General features: G+C 44.3%; 1 protein-coding gene across 2 annotated transcripts in view; it reads left to right on the top strand.

Moving 5' to 3' along the window:
- Positions 1-16,672, top strand: part of SMARCB1 (SWI/SNF related, matrix associated, actin dependent regulator of chromatin, subfamily b, member 1) — a 32,435-nt gene that overhangs the window by 4,369 nt on the left and 11,394 nt on the right. For both annotated transcript variants that reach the window (XM_028527598.2, XM_028527599.2), the window contains exons 3-6: positions 1,329-1,458; positions 4,775-4,912; positions 6,579-6,706; positions 14,399-14,565. In XM_028527598.2, the coding sequence (XP_028383399.1) occupies positions 1,329-1,458; positions 4,775-4,912; positions 6,579-6,706; positions 14,399-14,565 (563 nt within the window). The remainder of the gene's footprint in view (positions 1-1,328; positions 1,459-4,774; positions 4,913-6,578; positions 6,707-14,398; positions 14,566-16,672) is intronic.

Raw genomic sequence — 16,672 nt, 5'->3', positions numbered from 1 at the left:
TGCAGCCCGAGCGGCGGGTGGTGACCCTGGCTCCCACTCCCCTCTGGGGCTTTCACCGCTTTGCTTCCCAGAGCACATCCATCTCGTAGCACTTCATTCTGGCAGCCGGTGTGCTAGAGCTCCTGTGCATGTCCCTGCTTGTTGTGCCTGAGGTGTGCCTGGGGCTTGCTAGGCCAGCCGCCCGACACTGGTGACACTAGAGACGCTAGTGTGCTTCAGCCGTGTCAGCTCTGTGCAGGGCAAAAGGATGCTTTCTGACCTCTCATGAAAGACTGAAGGTCTTTTTGGGTTTGGACACAGCACAGTGTTTAGCAGATGGCCAAACTGCTTCCCACTCGGCACTGGCGCCTTATAGAGAGCTGCGTGTGTGTTTGTGTGCGTGTAAATTGAGACAGAGAGAGAGAGAGAGAGAGAGAGAGAGAGCTTTGCTGTCTGTCCTGTCCTGTTTGGTTGTGTCTGTAGGTGCTGCTATGATCTTGTGGGCAAAGTAGTAGTTCTTTTAATGCAGGAGCCAGAGCTTCTTTTTTATCTGCTGCTATAACATTTTCACTCACTTTAAAGTCTCCTTTTTGTCCTCCCTCCACCCCCCAGTGGCGCACCAGTCACTAATGCAGTGAGTTCCCAGCTTTGCTTTCCCCTCCACAAGTCTCAAAAGAAGTCTTGTGACTCTTCCGCTTGTGCTTGGGAGACACCTGCCCTGTACCTAGTTTGTTTCTCCAGGAGAAGCCAGGCTGGCCCTTCAGACAAGTAGCAGCTCTTGACCGAGGTTCCCTGGAAGAGCTATGGGTCAAGTTGCCTAGAAACTGTCCTGCTTCTCAGAAATCATAGACTGGTGCAGGACCAGGAGTTTGTGTTCCATGTGAAGCAGCTCTTTCCAACTCTCTGGGCTCTTGTTTTAAAAGAAAAGCGTTTTTCATCTTTCATTCCATCTCTCCGCTTTGCTTCGTGTTGTGGATGGCAGTGGTGTCAGACCTCTTCCCACTGGTGATGTTACTCTGGAGCCTTCCTCTTCTCCTGAGAGCCCCTGTTGGCTGTGTTGCGCTGTCCCTGCTGCCGCTGCCCTGTGCACTTCCTCTGTGCCTGGAGCCAGTGCTCCTGGGACAGATCAGTCCAAGGAAATCCTCAGAGAGTCTTTACCCAGTAGGACCTCTAAATAAAGCGCTCAGTCCAGACTGCCCTTTTGGAAGAGGCCAGCATTCGGCAGTAGTAAGGTAGACACCTGCTTTTCCCACCTCCTGCATGTGAGGACCTGGATGTGCTGCATCTACTGGCTACTGTTGCTCGCTGCCCCACCGGCAGGGTGACCATAGCTGTGTCTCTGGTTACAGATCATGGATATACAACTCTGGCCACTAGTGTGACTCTGTTAAAAGCCTCAGAGGTGGAAGAGATTCTGGACGGCAATGATGAGAAGTACAAGGCTGTGTCCATCAGCACGGAGCCCCCCACCTACCTCAGGTAACACACCCATGGCCAGGTGTGCTCTTGGGACACCTGCGTATATTTTTCTCACACTCTAGAACTGGTTGGGATTAAGTCAGACTGAAAACTTAAACACTTTATACATGGTGCTTACAAATCATCCTAGCTGGGTTTTTAAGTTTCTTCTGTATCTTCGGAATTTCTAAGAAACCTAAGCCAAGTCTTGGATTGTGAAGAATGGTTAAGAAAGAATGCTTTGAAAGTAGGACTATCTGTCAGAAAAATTAGTGGCCCAGATAAAGTCACAAAAGAAACAAACAATGGATTTGATTGTATAAATTTAGAACCTTTCAAGAGAGTTTACCTTAACAATTAGGCAGGTAGTGGGAAAGCTGTTCTGTTGTAGAAAGAGTCTATTTATTCAGATTTATAAAGAAAACTTCAGTACCCCAGTAGATAAATAGGCAAAGGTGGGCTATATCAGAAGTACAAACAAAAACAGGAAACGATGCTTGTCCCCATGTGTAATTTAAAAAATTCAAAGCAAAAAAAAAAAATCAAATAGCAACATAAAGAATTGGGGAAGGCATGACAGAGGGGCCCTGGTAGAGGCTGCAGTGGCTTGTAGGTGGGCATGATCTTTTGGTACGGCGTTAGGACATCAAACATTTTTTTGTTCTTTGGCCCAGTAATTTCACCCCTGGGAATTTGTCCCAGAGAAATAATTTGAAAGAACACCACCACCAACCGTTATATATACAGAGATGTCCCTGGGTGCATTGTGAATAATAGTGGGAAATATGGAGCCACTTGAGTGTCTAGCCTTAGGGGGAGGCTGGGTGAGTGAAGGTGCACTCACCAGTATGGACCAGTACGTACCCTATACGCTGTAATTACATAGATTCCGCAGCAACTGCAAACACGGTGCACGTGCTCGAGGTGTGCGGAATACCCGCCTTAGGCTTTCAGTTCTCAGGAAAACGTGCACCCCTATGCACCAGACCCCAGGGGCACTAAGGGGGGTTGGGAGCATTATTGTTGAGAGTGATGTGGGTCTGAAAAATCATTTCTCAGATTTTCTCTCAACTTTACCGTTGGATTGTTTATATGATCTCCCTCCCCCACCCCTCACCCCCACAAAAAAGGGGGCACACATCCAGCCCGGCCAACATTATAGATGTGTGCTCTACAGATTTGTTTCCCCAGGGGATGTGGTAAAACACAAGGATGGGGAGACTCACCCGGGGAAGTGGCAGGAGGAAATTAGGTACATATGGAGTGGACTTTCAAGTCTGCACATGTCAGCTGGGGAACTTTTATGGGGTGATAAACACTTTCTTAATGATTGTATCATTTGAGGAACAGATGAGGGGGCAGTAGGGTCTTGTTACCCCTGAGGTCAGAGCTATGGGGGCATGGGGCAGGTAAAGGTTCCAGGGAAGCTGCTGTGCATTTTGACGGGCTTTATGCTCAGGAGGTGCCTTCTCAGTGTCCAGTCAGCCCCGTGGGAGGACTGGCACCTCCCCACCCCCTCACTGAGCAGGTCAGTCTCAGACCTCCTGGTGGTGGAAGAAGATTGAATCACATGATGCAGATCCTCGGATTCGGTGCATGGCTCTGTGTTCGTGCTCACTGTGTCTGTGACGTAACTCGGTAGAGCAGCCCCGACTGGAAACAAGTGAGGCTGCTACTGACTTAGGGTAGGATTTTTAGGGGGACCTCATTACAAGGTCTGGATGGCTCAGGAAAGAGGTGGTGTGCTAGACCCAAGGACCCTAAGTCCAGGCCCAGGGGCATAGACCTTGCCATGGAAGTTGGTAAGTTGTTGATCCATATTCCCAGGCCTTCCCCAGATGGGAGTCCCTGGATCTGGACGGGGCTCAGGAATGTGCTGCTTAAAATTTGGTGCTCCTAAGTGAGTCCACGCCGGTGGGCCCAGACAGGCTGTGGTCAAGATCCCAGTCTTGCCGCCCCAGCTCTAAGCCCTGCCCAGATTAGTTCCATGTCTCCCGTTCCCCCAGGTCTCTGATATAAGGTGAAGGCCATTCATAAGATCTAAGCAAGACCTGGTCATGGAAAGTCTTGACAGAGTCCTGGTCAAACTTGATGCTGTGAATTCGTCTCTGACCCCGCGCTCCATCAGGAGATGTTCCTGGACTTCAGCACCTGAGGTGCGAGTGGCCTCAGCTTTAGAAGAGAAAAAAGTTCAAGAGCCTGGGCCCAGGCAGGTTGTGGCCACTACCTCTGCTCTCCACCACCCGGGAAAAGGGGAAGGGCTGCCAGCAATGTCTCCTGGCCCCCCCAAGAGGGCACTGGCGGAGCAGCAGGAAGTCTAGCAGCTGTCACATTCTCTGAGGTGTAGCAAACAGTTATTGAAGAGGACTGGCGCAGGTGTTTATATATGTGAGTTGTGCACAGCCATTGCCCTCACGTTACCTGTAGTCTCACTGGGGAAGGAAGGCTGCCCCAGGGACGATAAAGGGACTCAGGGTATAGTGGGAACCTGAGCACTCATCTGGCAAACCTGACACTGGAGCCTCATATTAAAATAGTTTGTGGTATATTCCTAGTGGTTAAAGCAACCTGCGGTTTGGAGAGAAGAGTGAGCCTTTTAGGGGACATGGGCTACTTAAATTATTTTGAGTGTTATTTTCTAGACTATATTCACCAATACTGCATTTTCTCACCTCTACTGGTCAGAAGTCCAGAGGCCAGCAGTGTTGCCTAGACCATCTCAGCTGGCTGGCATGTCTAAAATAGTAGTCTGATCATACCTCTTCCTGCTGCAAACCCTTGGGGACGCCCAGCCATCTGCTAAGTGCAGTCAGTTTCTCGTGGGACACGCCAGCTCCTGTGATGGAGACCCTCTCTGTGCCCCATGTTTCCAGCCCCTGCCGAGTCTACAGCCTACTGCCTCATCCCTGCTGCTCCTTGTGCTTCTGAAATGCCTTCTCCCCTCCAGTTGTCCCCTGCCCCAGTGAACTTGAACTTAGTGTTCAAGGCTCCACTCCTCTGGGAAGCCTCCTCCTTGTGCTCTTTCCCCGCAGAAGGGACAGTGCCTCTGTGGAGCCACGGCCAGCACATAGCATGTTAACATGGCTCGTGCGCCGGTAGGGTGGCTGCTCTGACATGTCAGGGCCCCTTTGCACCCGTACTCTAACTTGGGTACCTCCAAGCAGGTGCTGGTAGGAGCCTAGGGAATGGAAACCTACAGAGTCTGGGGTGCACAGAAGTTCCCGCTGGGGCCTGGAGCTCAGCAGGGATGCAGTGGTTGTCTGTTGACTGTGACTTGATAACCTGGTGAGTGATATTGGGCTTGTAGACTGAGGGGGGATTTCCCATGTTTTTCCAGGGAGCAGAAAGCAAAGAGGAACAATCAGTGGGTGCCCACCCTGCCCAATAGCTCCCACCATCTGGATGCTGTACCATGCTCCACGACTATCAACAGGAACCGTATGGGCCGGGACAAGAAGAGAACCTTCCCTCTCTGGTGAGCACACCTCACCCTCTCTGCTGATTCTGCCTTAGTGCTGAAATGCAGTTTCGTCTTCTCCTCCCACCAAAAACACTCGACTTTACCTTATGCCCCCTAAAAAATGACATCTTGCCTTCTCCATGAAACCATTTTCCCTCAGCTTCCAGGATGTCGGTCTCTGGCTTGCTCTAGCCCCCCAGCTCTCTTTGTTTTCATCTCGCCAGTCTCCTCATTTCCCCAGTATCTTGAATAGAATTTCTGGGGACCCAGTCCTTGGACTTTTTCCTCATGATTTCGGATGCCACCCAAGTGACTCCTGCTGTGTTAGTTCTCCTGCTGGAACAAATCGCAACAAACTGGGTGGCTTAATACAACACGGATTTATTTTTTCACAGTTTTGGAGGCTGGGAGTTCCATGGAGCCAAAATCAAGGTGTTGGCTGGGCTGCACTTCTGGGGCTTCTGGGGAAATCTGTTCGTACCTCTTCCAGCTTCTGCTGGCTTCTGGCATTCCTTGGCTTGTGGCCACATCACCAGTCTCTGCTTCCGTGGTCATATGGGGCCTGCTCTGTGTGTGAAATCTACTCCTGTCTGTCTCTTATAACGATACTTGTGATGTAATCTAGGGCCCACTAGGATGATTAATCTCCTCTAAGATCCTTAATTACATCTGCAAAGTACCCCCTCCTTCAGCTGTATAAGGTGACAGTCAAGGTTCCAAGGGTTAGGACATAGCTATCTCTTGGGGGTTATTTTCCAGCTCCCATCCCCACATTCATCTCTGCAGCCCAGCCTCATTCATTTCTTGCCAGTACCTGCATGGCTCACCCCTTTTCTTTCCTCTTCCATCTCTCCTTCCCTCCCTCCCTCCCCCCCTCCCTGTCTCCCCACCTCTGTTTGAATGTCATTTTCTCAGGGCTGCCTTCCACCTTTAGAATGTCCACTCCTGCCCCTTCCCTCTATGTTTCCCAGAGGATTTGTGTGTAGCATGCATGTGGTGTGCTTTCCTTGTTTCTTTGTTTGTTATACTTGCCCCAAGCTCTGAGAGCAGATGCTCTTAGGTTTCCCCTGCCCTCCAACATCCCCACATCTCTTCTCCCTTTGTCTTCCTAAAATCCGGTGTGACCATGTAAAGCCCTTGCTGAGTCTTCCTGGAGTTCCCCCAGGGTGGAGGGCTGGATTCCGCAGCCTGAGGTGGAGAACTGTTGGCACCTTGACCCTGTAGTTTCCCAGTGTCTCTCACGCTGCTGCCCCATCTAATCAGTACCCTGCCTCCAGTGTTCTGGCTGCCGCCGCCCCGGCAACTCCGGGCTTCTCCCGGCCCCTTGGCCTTTGCTCAAGTATTTCCTCTTTTGGAAATTCCTTTCCCTCAGCTTTCTGTGAAAGTCCTGCCTGCTTTGGAGCTTAAATCTCCCTCTTTCAGAGTGTGTCTAGGTCTTGTCCCACTGCTCTAGCCAGCATCTTTTCCCCCTTTCCCATGTGTCCATGAAGTGTGGAGCTCTGCCCCTGTGGCCTGTGACCCCTGCTTGCCTCGTCTCTCCTTACTTAGCCCCTAGCTGACAAGTGCCTGTAAGAAGTGGGCTTCCCCCTTGGCCAGGATCGCAGTGGTCAGTGGTGCAGAGAGGGAGGCTCTGGGGGGACCCGTAGCACCCCTTGCTGACTTTGCTGCTGTTTACTTCCAGCTTTGATGACCACGACCCCGCAGTGATCCATGAGAATGCATCCCAGCCTGAGGTGCTGGTCCCCATTCGGCTGGACATGGAGATTGATGGGCAGAAGCTGAGGGATGCCTTTACCTGGAACATGAATGGTATGTGGGGCTCTGTACAGCCCAGATTAGCCACTGTGTAAACACTCCCTGTTCCCATCTGACACCCGTTGTGCAGATTCTGAATTATGAGCCTGACATGCAGAGCATTGTACCATAGGTTAAGAGGGTGTGGACTCTGGGTTCAAATCCTGCTTCTGCTACTGTTTCTTGTGGGCCAGGCACATGAACCTTGGGTTGCTTCCCCACTGTGAACATGGGTAGTTCAATGGCCTGGTGTGAAGCTTGCCAGTCCACAGAGCTCAGTGGTGAACTTGATGCTGCACCTGGGCCCTCCACTTACCTCCGCTTCAGCCCTGTCCGCTGCCCTGCTCCTTTAGACGCTGCATGTGCATGCTCATGCCTCTGTCAGACTGGGAGGCCTGCCCTCACCCTCTTCATTCTTTCCATCCTCACTCTCTAAGTCCTGGGTAAGACGCCAGCCCTTTGCGTGCTTCCCTGGCTCCAAAAGTCTGAATGAATCTCTGTGCAAATGAAGAAGAGAAAGATTAGGAAGAGACGTCCACCCAAGTGTTTAGAGTCCTTACCACATCTGGGGAAGAGGGTTACATATGTGTTTATTTTCTTCATTTTTGTTCTGAATCTTTCAGACTTTTTACAAAGAACATACTTATATTCAGACAAAAACAAAAACAAAAACAAAACAAAAAAACCCTCAATCTAGTGAATGTAATTTTTAAGCAAATAAAAGTTTAGAGGGACCAGATTCTTACCATCCTGATGTTTTATTTTGCATTTTTCAGTCACTTCCATATGCAGACCGACTTAACATAATTGTAATTATAGTTGCAAGTATAATGTTATTTTTCTTCACTTAAGTATCTTACCGGTTTCTTTGGTTCATAATTGGTGCAGAATTTCCTGTTACATTGTGGTGTCCTAATTTGTTAAAACTCCCCCTGCTATTGGATGTTTCCATGGCAGATAACATACGAGCTTAACAACATTTTTCTCCCAGAGTGGATTTCCTCAGGGAGGAACGTGTGTAGCTGTTGATATGCAGTGGCTTCAAGCTTTCTGGAAGGATTAGGTTGCTTCCTTTGGTCATCCCCTAGCAACTGGCGTGCCTGGCCTGAATCCGAGGGCCTTTGTCCAGCCCTGGGAACAATGCCTGAGGGCCGGTCTTCCATGACCTGTGGGCTAGCTGGCAAAAGAGGACGCTGGCAAAGAGGTGATGTGACAGACAGGATGGACATCAGTGAAGGGTTTCAGGAGGTTGTAGTGAGTGTAGATAAGGGTAGTAGCAGCGCACTGCTGATGCCCTGCACGGGGATGGGCTAGCTCATGGGTGCCGGGCCACCACCAGTGCTGTGTGTCCCTGCTGCGTTCAGCTGGCCTGCACTGTAGTTACTTGTTCATTCATCTCTCTCCCTCTTCATTTCAACCACTTGAGGCCAGGGACTTTATTTTTTATTACTGTTTTTCATAGAGCATTAGCATAGAACTTGGCTGGACATAGGAACTTAGTTCATATTGAATCAGTACATGTGTTGTCTTACCACTTTCCTTTCAACCATACATGAAGAGCTCTCACTATTTTTTTTATACTCAATCCTGTTTCAGAAGGGATGTTGGGCGGCTTATATAAGGATGCTCGGTGTAAAAAAATAAAGCAAATGAAAAAGGAGTGGTTAGAAAGAACTAGCTAAAGGGGAAGATGAAACTAGAACATATAAAATATAAAGTAAAGCCAGCACCCTGGTTTGTACACACAATTCAGTGGCATCCATTGTTAGGAGCTGGGCATAGCTCTCAGCCTTTTAGATCCAGGCGGGGAGAGACATAGTGATCGGTTCTGCTGTCCTCGCTGTGGTCAAGATTAGCAGCAGTCCGTGGCTCAGAAAAAGCAGAATCACCCAATACTTAAATCCATGAGAACCTTTTTCCTCAGCTCTCATGGGTATAATGTAGTGAAGACCAGCATCTCTCTGTAAACTCCACCATGGGTTTCTCTAGGCTGTTACTCCTGGGAGTGCTCTTGCAACATCCACTAAATGTAATTTAGTACAAACGCTTGAAGGACCAAAATACTGTTTTGTTTTCTATTTTAAAGATTTTATTTATTTATTTTAGAGAGAAGGAAAGGGAGGGAAAAAGAGAGGGAGAGAAACATCGATGTGTGAGAGATACACGACCGGTTGCTTCTCACACACCCTCAAGTGGTGACCCGGCCCACAACCCAAGCCTGTGCCCTGACTGGGAATCAAACCGGCAACCTTTTGGTTCACAGGCCAGCACTCAGTCCACTGAGCCACACCAGCCAGGGCCCAAAATACTGTTTTTATGTGAATTCTTCAATCTAGAGTAATAGTGTGCCTAAAGGCTGTGATAATCTTATTTCTCAAATTATAAAAGGAAGTTTATTTAGAAAGTTACATAGGTATTAAAAGTGAGCTGTAGAAGAAATGGGCTAAGGAAATAAGTTACGGAGACAAAGAAGAAGGGCCCTTGGAACTTAGGAAAGTACATTCAAAAAGAAGACGTGACAGGGTGTGCTCTGGGTGGGTAGGGAGTGGGAGAGAAGGAGCAAAAGCGCCAGGGCTGTCGGAGTCTGAACTGGTGGTTAGGAGGTCATGCCCCTGGTGTGGTAGTTGAAGGAGCATATTCAAAATTGTTGATACCCTGTTGTTTTTTTTTAATATTAAGCTTTTTTAAATATATAAAACATTTTGAAAAATTTATTGATTCTAGAGAGAGGGAGAAAGGGAGAGAGAGAGAGAGACAGAGAGATAGAGAAATATCGACTTCTTGTTCCACCCTTCAATGAATTCATTGGTTGCTTTTTGTATGTGCCCTTACCAGAGATCAAACCTGCAACCTTGGCATGTTGGGACAACACTGTAACCAACTGAGCAACCTGGCCAAGGCTGATCTCCTGTTTGTTAAAAGTCATGTTTTTCTTAATTTAAATTTCAAATGACCTTAAAGGTTATGAGAGTATTTATCACAAAGAGATTAAAAATGTGAAGCAGCACTGGTTGAGCAGCATGAATGAACTATATGTAGTTTGGACTACCCTTTCTAACCAGGCTATCTCTCTAACAAGCTTTTGGTAGATGTCAGTTAATGAGGAGTCTGAGGTTTTCTTCTCTGAGAAGGACTTGAAAAGAAGCTTGTTTGAGTTGCTGGTGAAGTATGGCATTCTCTGCTTTAGTAGTCAGCCTCCTCAGAGAGTGTTGAAGTCCTTCAGAAAGGATAAGCGTCTGAACAAGAGCACTTCTCTACATAGATGCCAGTTTGACCCCGAGGGGGATGAAGGCATCCCAGGGCAGTGCCGTGAGCTGCCTCAGGAGGAAGTATGGAATCTGCTCCTGCACACGGGCCAGGAGTGATCAGGGCCCTGATGGTCTACACCACAGGTCATGGCTGCAGCAAGAAGTTTGTGGAGATTTGTTTTTACATGGTCACTTAAAAACCCCAAATGACAGATTTAAGAAGCTGAGTGAACCTCAACAGGATAAACCCAAAGACACATCATAATTAAACTTCTGAAAGCTAAACAGAAAGAAAAAATTCTTGGGAATAGCCAGAGAAAAATGACATCTCATCTGCAGGGGAAACATAGAATGATGGCAGACGATAGAGGCCTGAGAAACCGGCACAATGTTTTTTAAGCAGTGAAAGAAGACTGCCAATCCAGATTCCTATATCCAGGGAAGATCCCTTAGGAACGAAGGGGGAATCCTTCTCAGGTGAAAAGAAAGCTGTCACCTGTAGACCTAACCTAAAGGAGTGATTGAAAGAAGGCAAATGACAAAAGAAGGAATTTTGGAACGTCAGGAAGGAAGAAAATGACAAGCAAAAATATGGGTAAATACAATAGGTTTTCCTTTTTTTCTTTAGTTTTCTAAATTACACTTGACAGTTGAAGCAAAAATTATAACACTGCCTGATCTGGTTCTAAGTATGTGTAAAGGAAATATTTAAGGCAATTACATTATAAATGGCAGAGAGTAAAGGGATATAAAGAAGCAAGTTTTCAGGCTGGGTTATCTCAATGGTTAGAGTGATGCCCTAATATGCTGAGGTTGTGGGTTCCATCTGTGGTTAGGGAGCATATAAAAATCAACCAATGAATGTATAAATAAGTGGAACAGCAAATTGGTATCTGTCTCTCTCTCTCCAAAATCAATAAATAAAAAATTTTAAAAAGAAGTAAGGTTTCTGTACTTCACTTGATTTGATAAAGTGAAGAAACCAGTAGACTAAATTAGGAATGTATAATACATAAAATTTCACTTAAAAATGCTATACAAAGTACCCTGACCGTGTGGCTTTGTATGGCATTATCCTGCAAAACAAAAGGTCACCAGTTGATTCCCAGTTAGAACACATCCCTGGGTTGTGGGCCGGTCCCCGGGTGGGACGCATGCAAGAGACAACCAACCGATGTTTCTCTCTAACATCAGTGTTTCTCTCCCCCTCTCTCTCCCTCCGTTCCCCTCTCCCTAAAAATAAAAAAAAATTTTAAGAAGTACTTTACAAAGAGATATACTCATAAATAGTATAGATAAGTCAAAATGGAATCCTAAAAAAAGTTCTAGTAACTCACAGGAAGGAAGGAAAAAAATAAAACAGAAAACAAAAATAAAATGAAAATAAAATGGAAGACCTAAGCCTTAGTATGTCAATAATTACTAGTTAGAAAACAGAGATTGGCAGATTGATTTTTAAAATGATTCAACAATATGAGCTCATTTCAAATATAATGATTTAGGTAGGTTGAAAGTAAAAAGATAGAAAAAGATACATCATGCAATCATTAATCAAAGAAAAGGAGGAGTTGCAATATTAATATCAGATAAAGCAGACTTAAGAGCAAAGAAAATGACCAGAGTTGGAGAGGGACTTTAAATGATAAAAGGGTCAATCCACCAAGAAGGTAGAGCAATCCCAAATGTGTGTGCAGTAAACAACAGAGCTGGAACATATGTGAAGCAAAACTGATAGAACTGAAAGGAGAAATAGACAAATCCAAAATTATATTGCAGACTTCAACATCCCTTTCTCAGCAACCGGTAGAACAACTAGACAGAAAATCAGCCAGATGATAGAAGAACCCAACAACACCAACCAACAGAATTTGATTGGCATTTACATAACATGCCACACAACATAGCAGAATACACAGTCTTTTTAAGTCCCTATGTAACATATACCGTATAAACCATATTATGTGTCATTAAACCTTAGCTCAATTTAAAAATGTACACAGACCTGAATGAAAATAAAAGATCAAAATATATAAGATTTGGCAAATGTGGCTGACATAGTAATTTAATAACACCCTACATGGTAATTTATAGCACCATTGCCCACATTAGAAAAGAGGAAAAAGTCTTAAATCAGTAATATAACCTCTCACCTTAAGGGTCAAGAAAATGAAGTCAAAGCAAGCAGAAGGCTAGACATAATAAAGAGAAGAACAGAAATTAATGAAATTGAAAACAAAACAGTGGATAAAATGAATGAAACACAGCTCATGCTTTGAAAAGATCAGTACAATTGACAAACCTCTAGTAAGACTGACCACAAAAGAGAGAAATATAAGTTGCCAAATTTAGGAATGAAGCAGGAGCTATCACTTATAGACTCTGCAGATATCCAAAAGAAGGGAATACTGTAAACAACTCTACTTAATAAGGAACATCTACAGAAAATCTTATAGCTAACATTATATTTAGTGGTGAAAAGCCAGACATTTTCTCCCTAAGATCAGGGACAAGGCAAAGATGTCTGCTTTTACCACTTTGTTCAACCTAGACCTTGGAGTAATAGGCAGTGCAATAAGGCAAGAAAATGAAATAAAAACATAATGGATCAGAAAGGAAGAAATAAAACTGTCCTCATTTATAGATGATACGATTGTCTATGTGTATGTAGATTGTCCCAAGTGATCTATAAAAAATTTTGCTAGAATAACTGAGTCCAGTAAGGTCACAAGATACAAGAAAAACAAGCAAAAATCAGTTGTATTTCTGTGTACTATCACTGAACACATGGACATTCAAATTAAAAATATATTACTATTTATAATTAGTCAATAAGAAGAAATCCTTAGATGCAACTATAACAAACATGTATAGGAGTCGTATGTCAAAAACTATAAAACGCTGATGAAAATAATAATTAAAGATCTAAATAAATTCACAGACCAAGTTCATGGATTAGAAGATTCAAGATATCAGTTCTCCCTAAATTGTTATGCAAGTTTAATGCAATTCTATGAAATTCTCAGCAAGATATTTTTGTAGTTATAGATAAAGCTATTCTTAAAGGGAAACACAAGGGAACTAAAGCACCTAAAGCAATTTTGACAAAGAAGAATTAAGTGGGAGGAATCAGTCTTCCCAGTCTCAAACTTTATATTGCTACAGTAATCAAGACTGCCTATGAATCTACAACTAAAAAGGCTAATTTTTTGAAATGCTGTGGACAGTGTACTCATAGGTTACCGTACTTAAGCCTGAGCACTTTAGCTTTCTGCAGCCATCTTCAAAATAAACATTTGCTTTTGTACTAAGTACTGAACATAGGCTGGCTGAATGTCCTGATGGTGCTGTTAGGCCACCTAGCCTCTAGTACTTCTTTTGGGCCAGTGAGGGAATAGTGGGGTCAGTTGACTGTTAAGCAGAGCTGGTTCTTGATGATGGGATCATGCTATGTGCTTATGAGGGAATTCATTCTTGGCTTTCGCATGTCTGTGGCTTGTTCTAGAGTGGTATGTGGTTGTTAAGGTTTGGGTTATGAGAACAGGGCAGAATAGGGACACAAATATTTGATTGCACAGTACCTTGCTCTAGTTTGGCCAGATACAGATGACCCCTGCAAGCTCATGCCTAGTGCTGTTGCATTTCTAGGGTTCAGGATCCATACTCTTCAACTTGTTGAGTGTGTATACTGCTCACAGTCAGAAGCTGGAGGAAGGTCTGTAAAAAGCCACAAACAGCCTAGTATTATCTCTGAGAGATTTTTCTACTGGTGAGGAAGAGGTGATGGGTATGCATCTGCTTCATCTTCCAGTGGGAACTGGCCTCCAAGTGGCTTATCCAGAAGGAACCTGTGTTAGTTTGGTAGGGCTGTCATAACAAAGTCCCAAACATGGGGGCTTAAACAACAGAAATTTATTTTCTCCCAGATCCAGAAACTAGAAGTTCGAGATCAAGTGTTGGCAGCATTGGTTTCCTTTGAGGCCTCTCTCTCTAGTGTGTAGATGGCTGTTTTTTCCCTGTGTCTTCATATGGGCTCCCCTGGTTGCCTGGGTCAGGAGATGAGAGAATAGACATGGCACATCAGCTCTGAAGTGCCTTTGCTTCCCCTGCCCCCACACATCTCATTGGTTAGAACTAATGGAGTGGTGTAGTCATGTAGTGGTGGTGCCTGGGAGCAGGGAGAACCTGGTATGGGGGAACGTGTAGGGCCTTGACCCCCCTCCCATGTGAAGGAGGACATGTATGTGGAATGGTAGCCAGAAGGGAAGTGTTCATCCTTTGCTTCCTTCCCTTGCCATGTCTGGAAGGTCTACCCTTAGTTCCTCCATTCTCCTCACCTTTATTCCGTCTTCGTCTGAGAAGTTCAGCAGCAGAAGAAGGGGTAGAGGGAAGTCAGGGCTGAGCACAGTGAGATTAGGCTCTGCAATCCATCAGCAATCTCTGCCCTCTTGCCTGATTTCAGAGAAGCTGATGACCCCTGAGATGTTTTCAGAAATCCTCTGTGATGACCTAGATTTGAACCCACTGACATTCGTGCCAGCTATTGCCTCTGCCATCAGACAGCAGATTGAGTCCTACCCCACGGACAGCATCCTGGAGGACCAGTCAGACCAGCGCGTCATCATCAAGGTAGGCAGTTCCTCTCCATGTGCCAGGGCCTTCCTTGTCCTGGGGGGTCATGGGACACTGAAGGTCCATAGAAGCCTGTGGGGCCGTGCTCCTGGAAAGCCGTCTTTGTTGTTCTTTGGTTGTGTTCTGTAAGTTCTCTCTATATTCTAGATATCAGTCCCTTATCAGATATGTGATTCAAAAATATTTTCCCGCATTCTGTGGGTTGCCTTTTTATTTTGTTGATAGTGCCCTTTGATGCATGTAAGTTTTTAATTTTGATGAAGTCCAGTTTTTCTGTTTTTTCATTTGTTGCCTGTATCTTTGGTGTCATGTCCAAGAAATCATTGCCAAATCCAATGTCATAAAGCTTTTCATCTATGTTTTTTCTAAGAGTTTTGCAGTTTTAACTCTACATTTTTGTCTTTCATCCATTTTGAGTTAATTTTTGTAAATGGTGTTAAGTAAGGGTCCGACTTCATTCTTTTGCTTGTGGATATCCTGTTTTCTTAGCATCATTTGTTGAAAAGATTGTCTTGTCTCCCATTCAGTGGTCTTGGTGCCCTTGTTGGAAATCATTTGACCATGTATGCAAGTGTTTATTTCTGGGCTCTTTATTCCGTTGGTTTCTATGTCTGTCTCTGTCAGTACCACACTGTTTTGATTACTATAGCTTTGTAATAGGTTTTAAAAAATATTTAAAAAAAAAAACTTATTTATTTTTAGACAGAGGGGAAGGGAGAGAGAAAGAGAGGGAGAGAAACATCAATGTGTGGTTGCCTTTCGTGTGCCCCCAACTGTGGACCTGACCTACAACCCAGGCATGTGCCCTGACTGGGAATTGAACTGGCAGCCCTTTGGTTTGCAGGCTGGTGCTCAATCCACTGAGCCACACCAGCCAGGGCTGTAGTAAGTTTTGTAATCAGGAAGTGTGCGTCTTCCAATTTTGTTGTTCTTTTTCAGTATTATTTTGGCTGGTCAGGCAGGGTTCCTTAGATTCCATATGAATTTTAGGATGGATTTTTTTTCTATTTCTGCAAAAAAAAATTGTTGGGATATCTTTTCATTTATTTATTCCTTTTTTAATTACTCTCAGCATTGTTTTGTAGTTTTCATTGTCCAACTTAACCACTTTCTTGGTTAGGTTAATTCCTAAGTATTTTGTTCTTTCTGATGTAGTTGTAAATGTAATTGTTTTCTTTTTTTATTTTCAGATTATTCATTGTTAGTATATGGAAATATAGCTGATTTTTGTGTTTTGAGTTTGTATTCTGCTACTTTGCTGAATTTATTAGCTCTAATAGTTTTTCAATATAATCTAGGATTTTCCCCATATAAGATCATATCATCTGTGAACAAAGATAACTTCTTCCTTTATAATATGGGTGCATTTTATTTTATTTTTTCTTGTCTAATTGCTTCGTGTAGAAATTGCAAGAAAAGGCATCTTGTCTACTTTCTGATCTTAGAGGAAAAGCTTTTAGTCTCTCACTATTTAGCATGATATTCACTGTTGGTTTTTTATATATGGATTTTATTATGTTGAAGTAGTTTCCTTCTATTTCTAGTTTGTTGAGTGTTTTTATCTGGAAAAGGTGTTGAGTTTTGCTAAATGCTTTTTCTGCATCAATTGAAATGATCATGTGACTTTTGTTCTTCTCCTGTTCATGTGGTGCATTCACATCAGTCAGTTTTCATATCGAACCTTCCTTCACTATAGGAATAAATCCCCCTAGGTAGTGGTGTGTAATCCTTTTAATGTACTGCTTAGTTCAGTTTGCTAGCCTTTTTTTGAGGATTATTACATCAGTGTTCATAAGGAATATCAATCTATGTTTTCCTTTCTTGCAGTGTCTGGCTTTGGTATTAGAGTGATGAATTATGAAGTGTTGCCCACTCTTCACTTTTTTGGCAGAATTTGAGAAGGATTTGTGGTAGTTCTTTTTTAAGTGTTTGATAGCATTCATCAGTAAAGTCATTAGGTCCAGTGCTTTTCTTTGTTGGGAGATTTTTGATTACTGATTCAGTCTTCTTGCTAGTTAATTACTTTTGTGAAAAGTATGAATTTGTTGTCTTTAGCCTGTTTCAGTTTCACCTTATGGCCAACTAACAGAAAAAAAGGGCCCAA

The sequence above is a fragment of the Phyllostomus discolor genome, chromosome 13, assembly GCF_004126475.2.
Source record: "Phyllostomus discolor isolate MPI-MPIP mPhyDis1 chromosome 13, mPhyDis1.pri.v3, whole genome shotgun sequence".
Classification (NCBI taxonomy): Eukaryota; Metazoa; Chordata; class Mammalia; order Chiroptera; family Phyllostomidae; genus Phyllostomus; species Phyllostomus discolor.
This window is presented reverse-complemented; position numbering and strand designations above follow the sequence as displayed.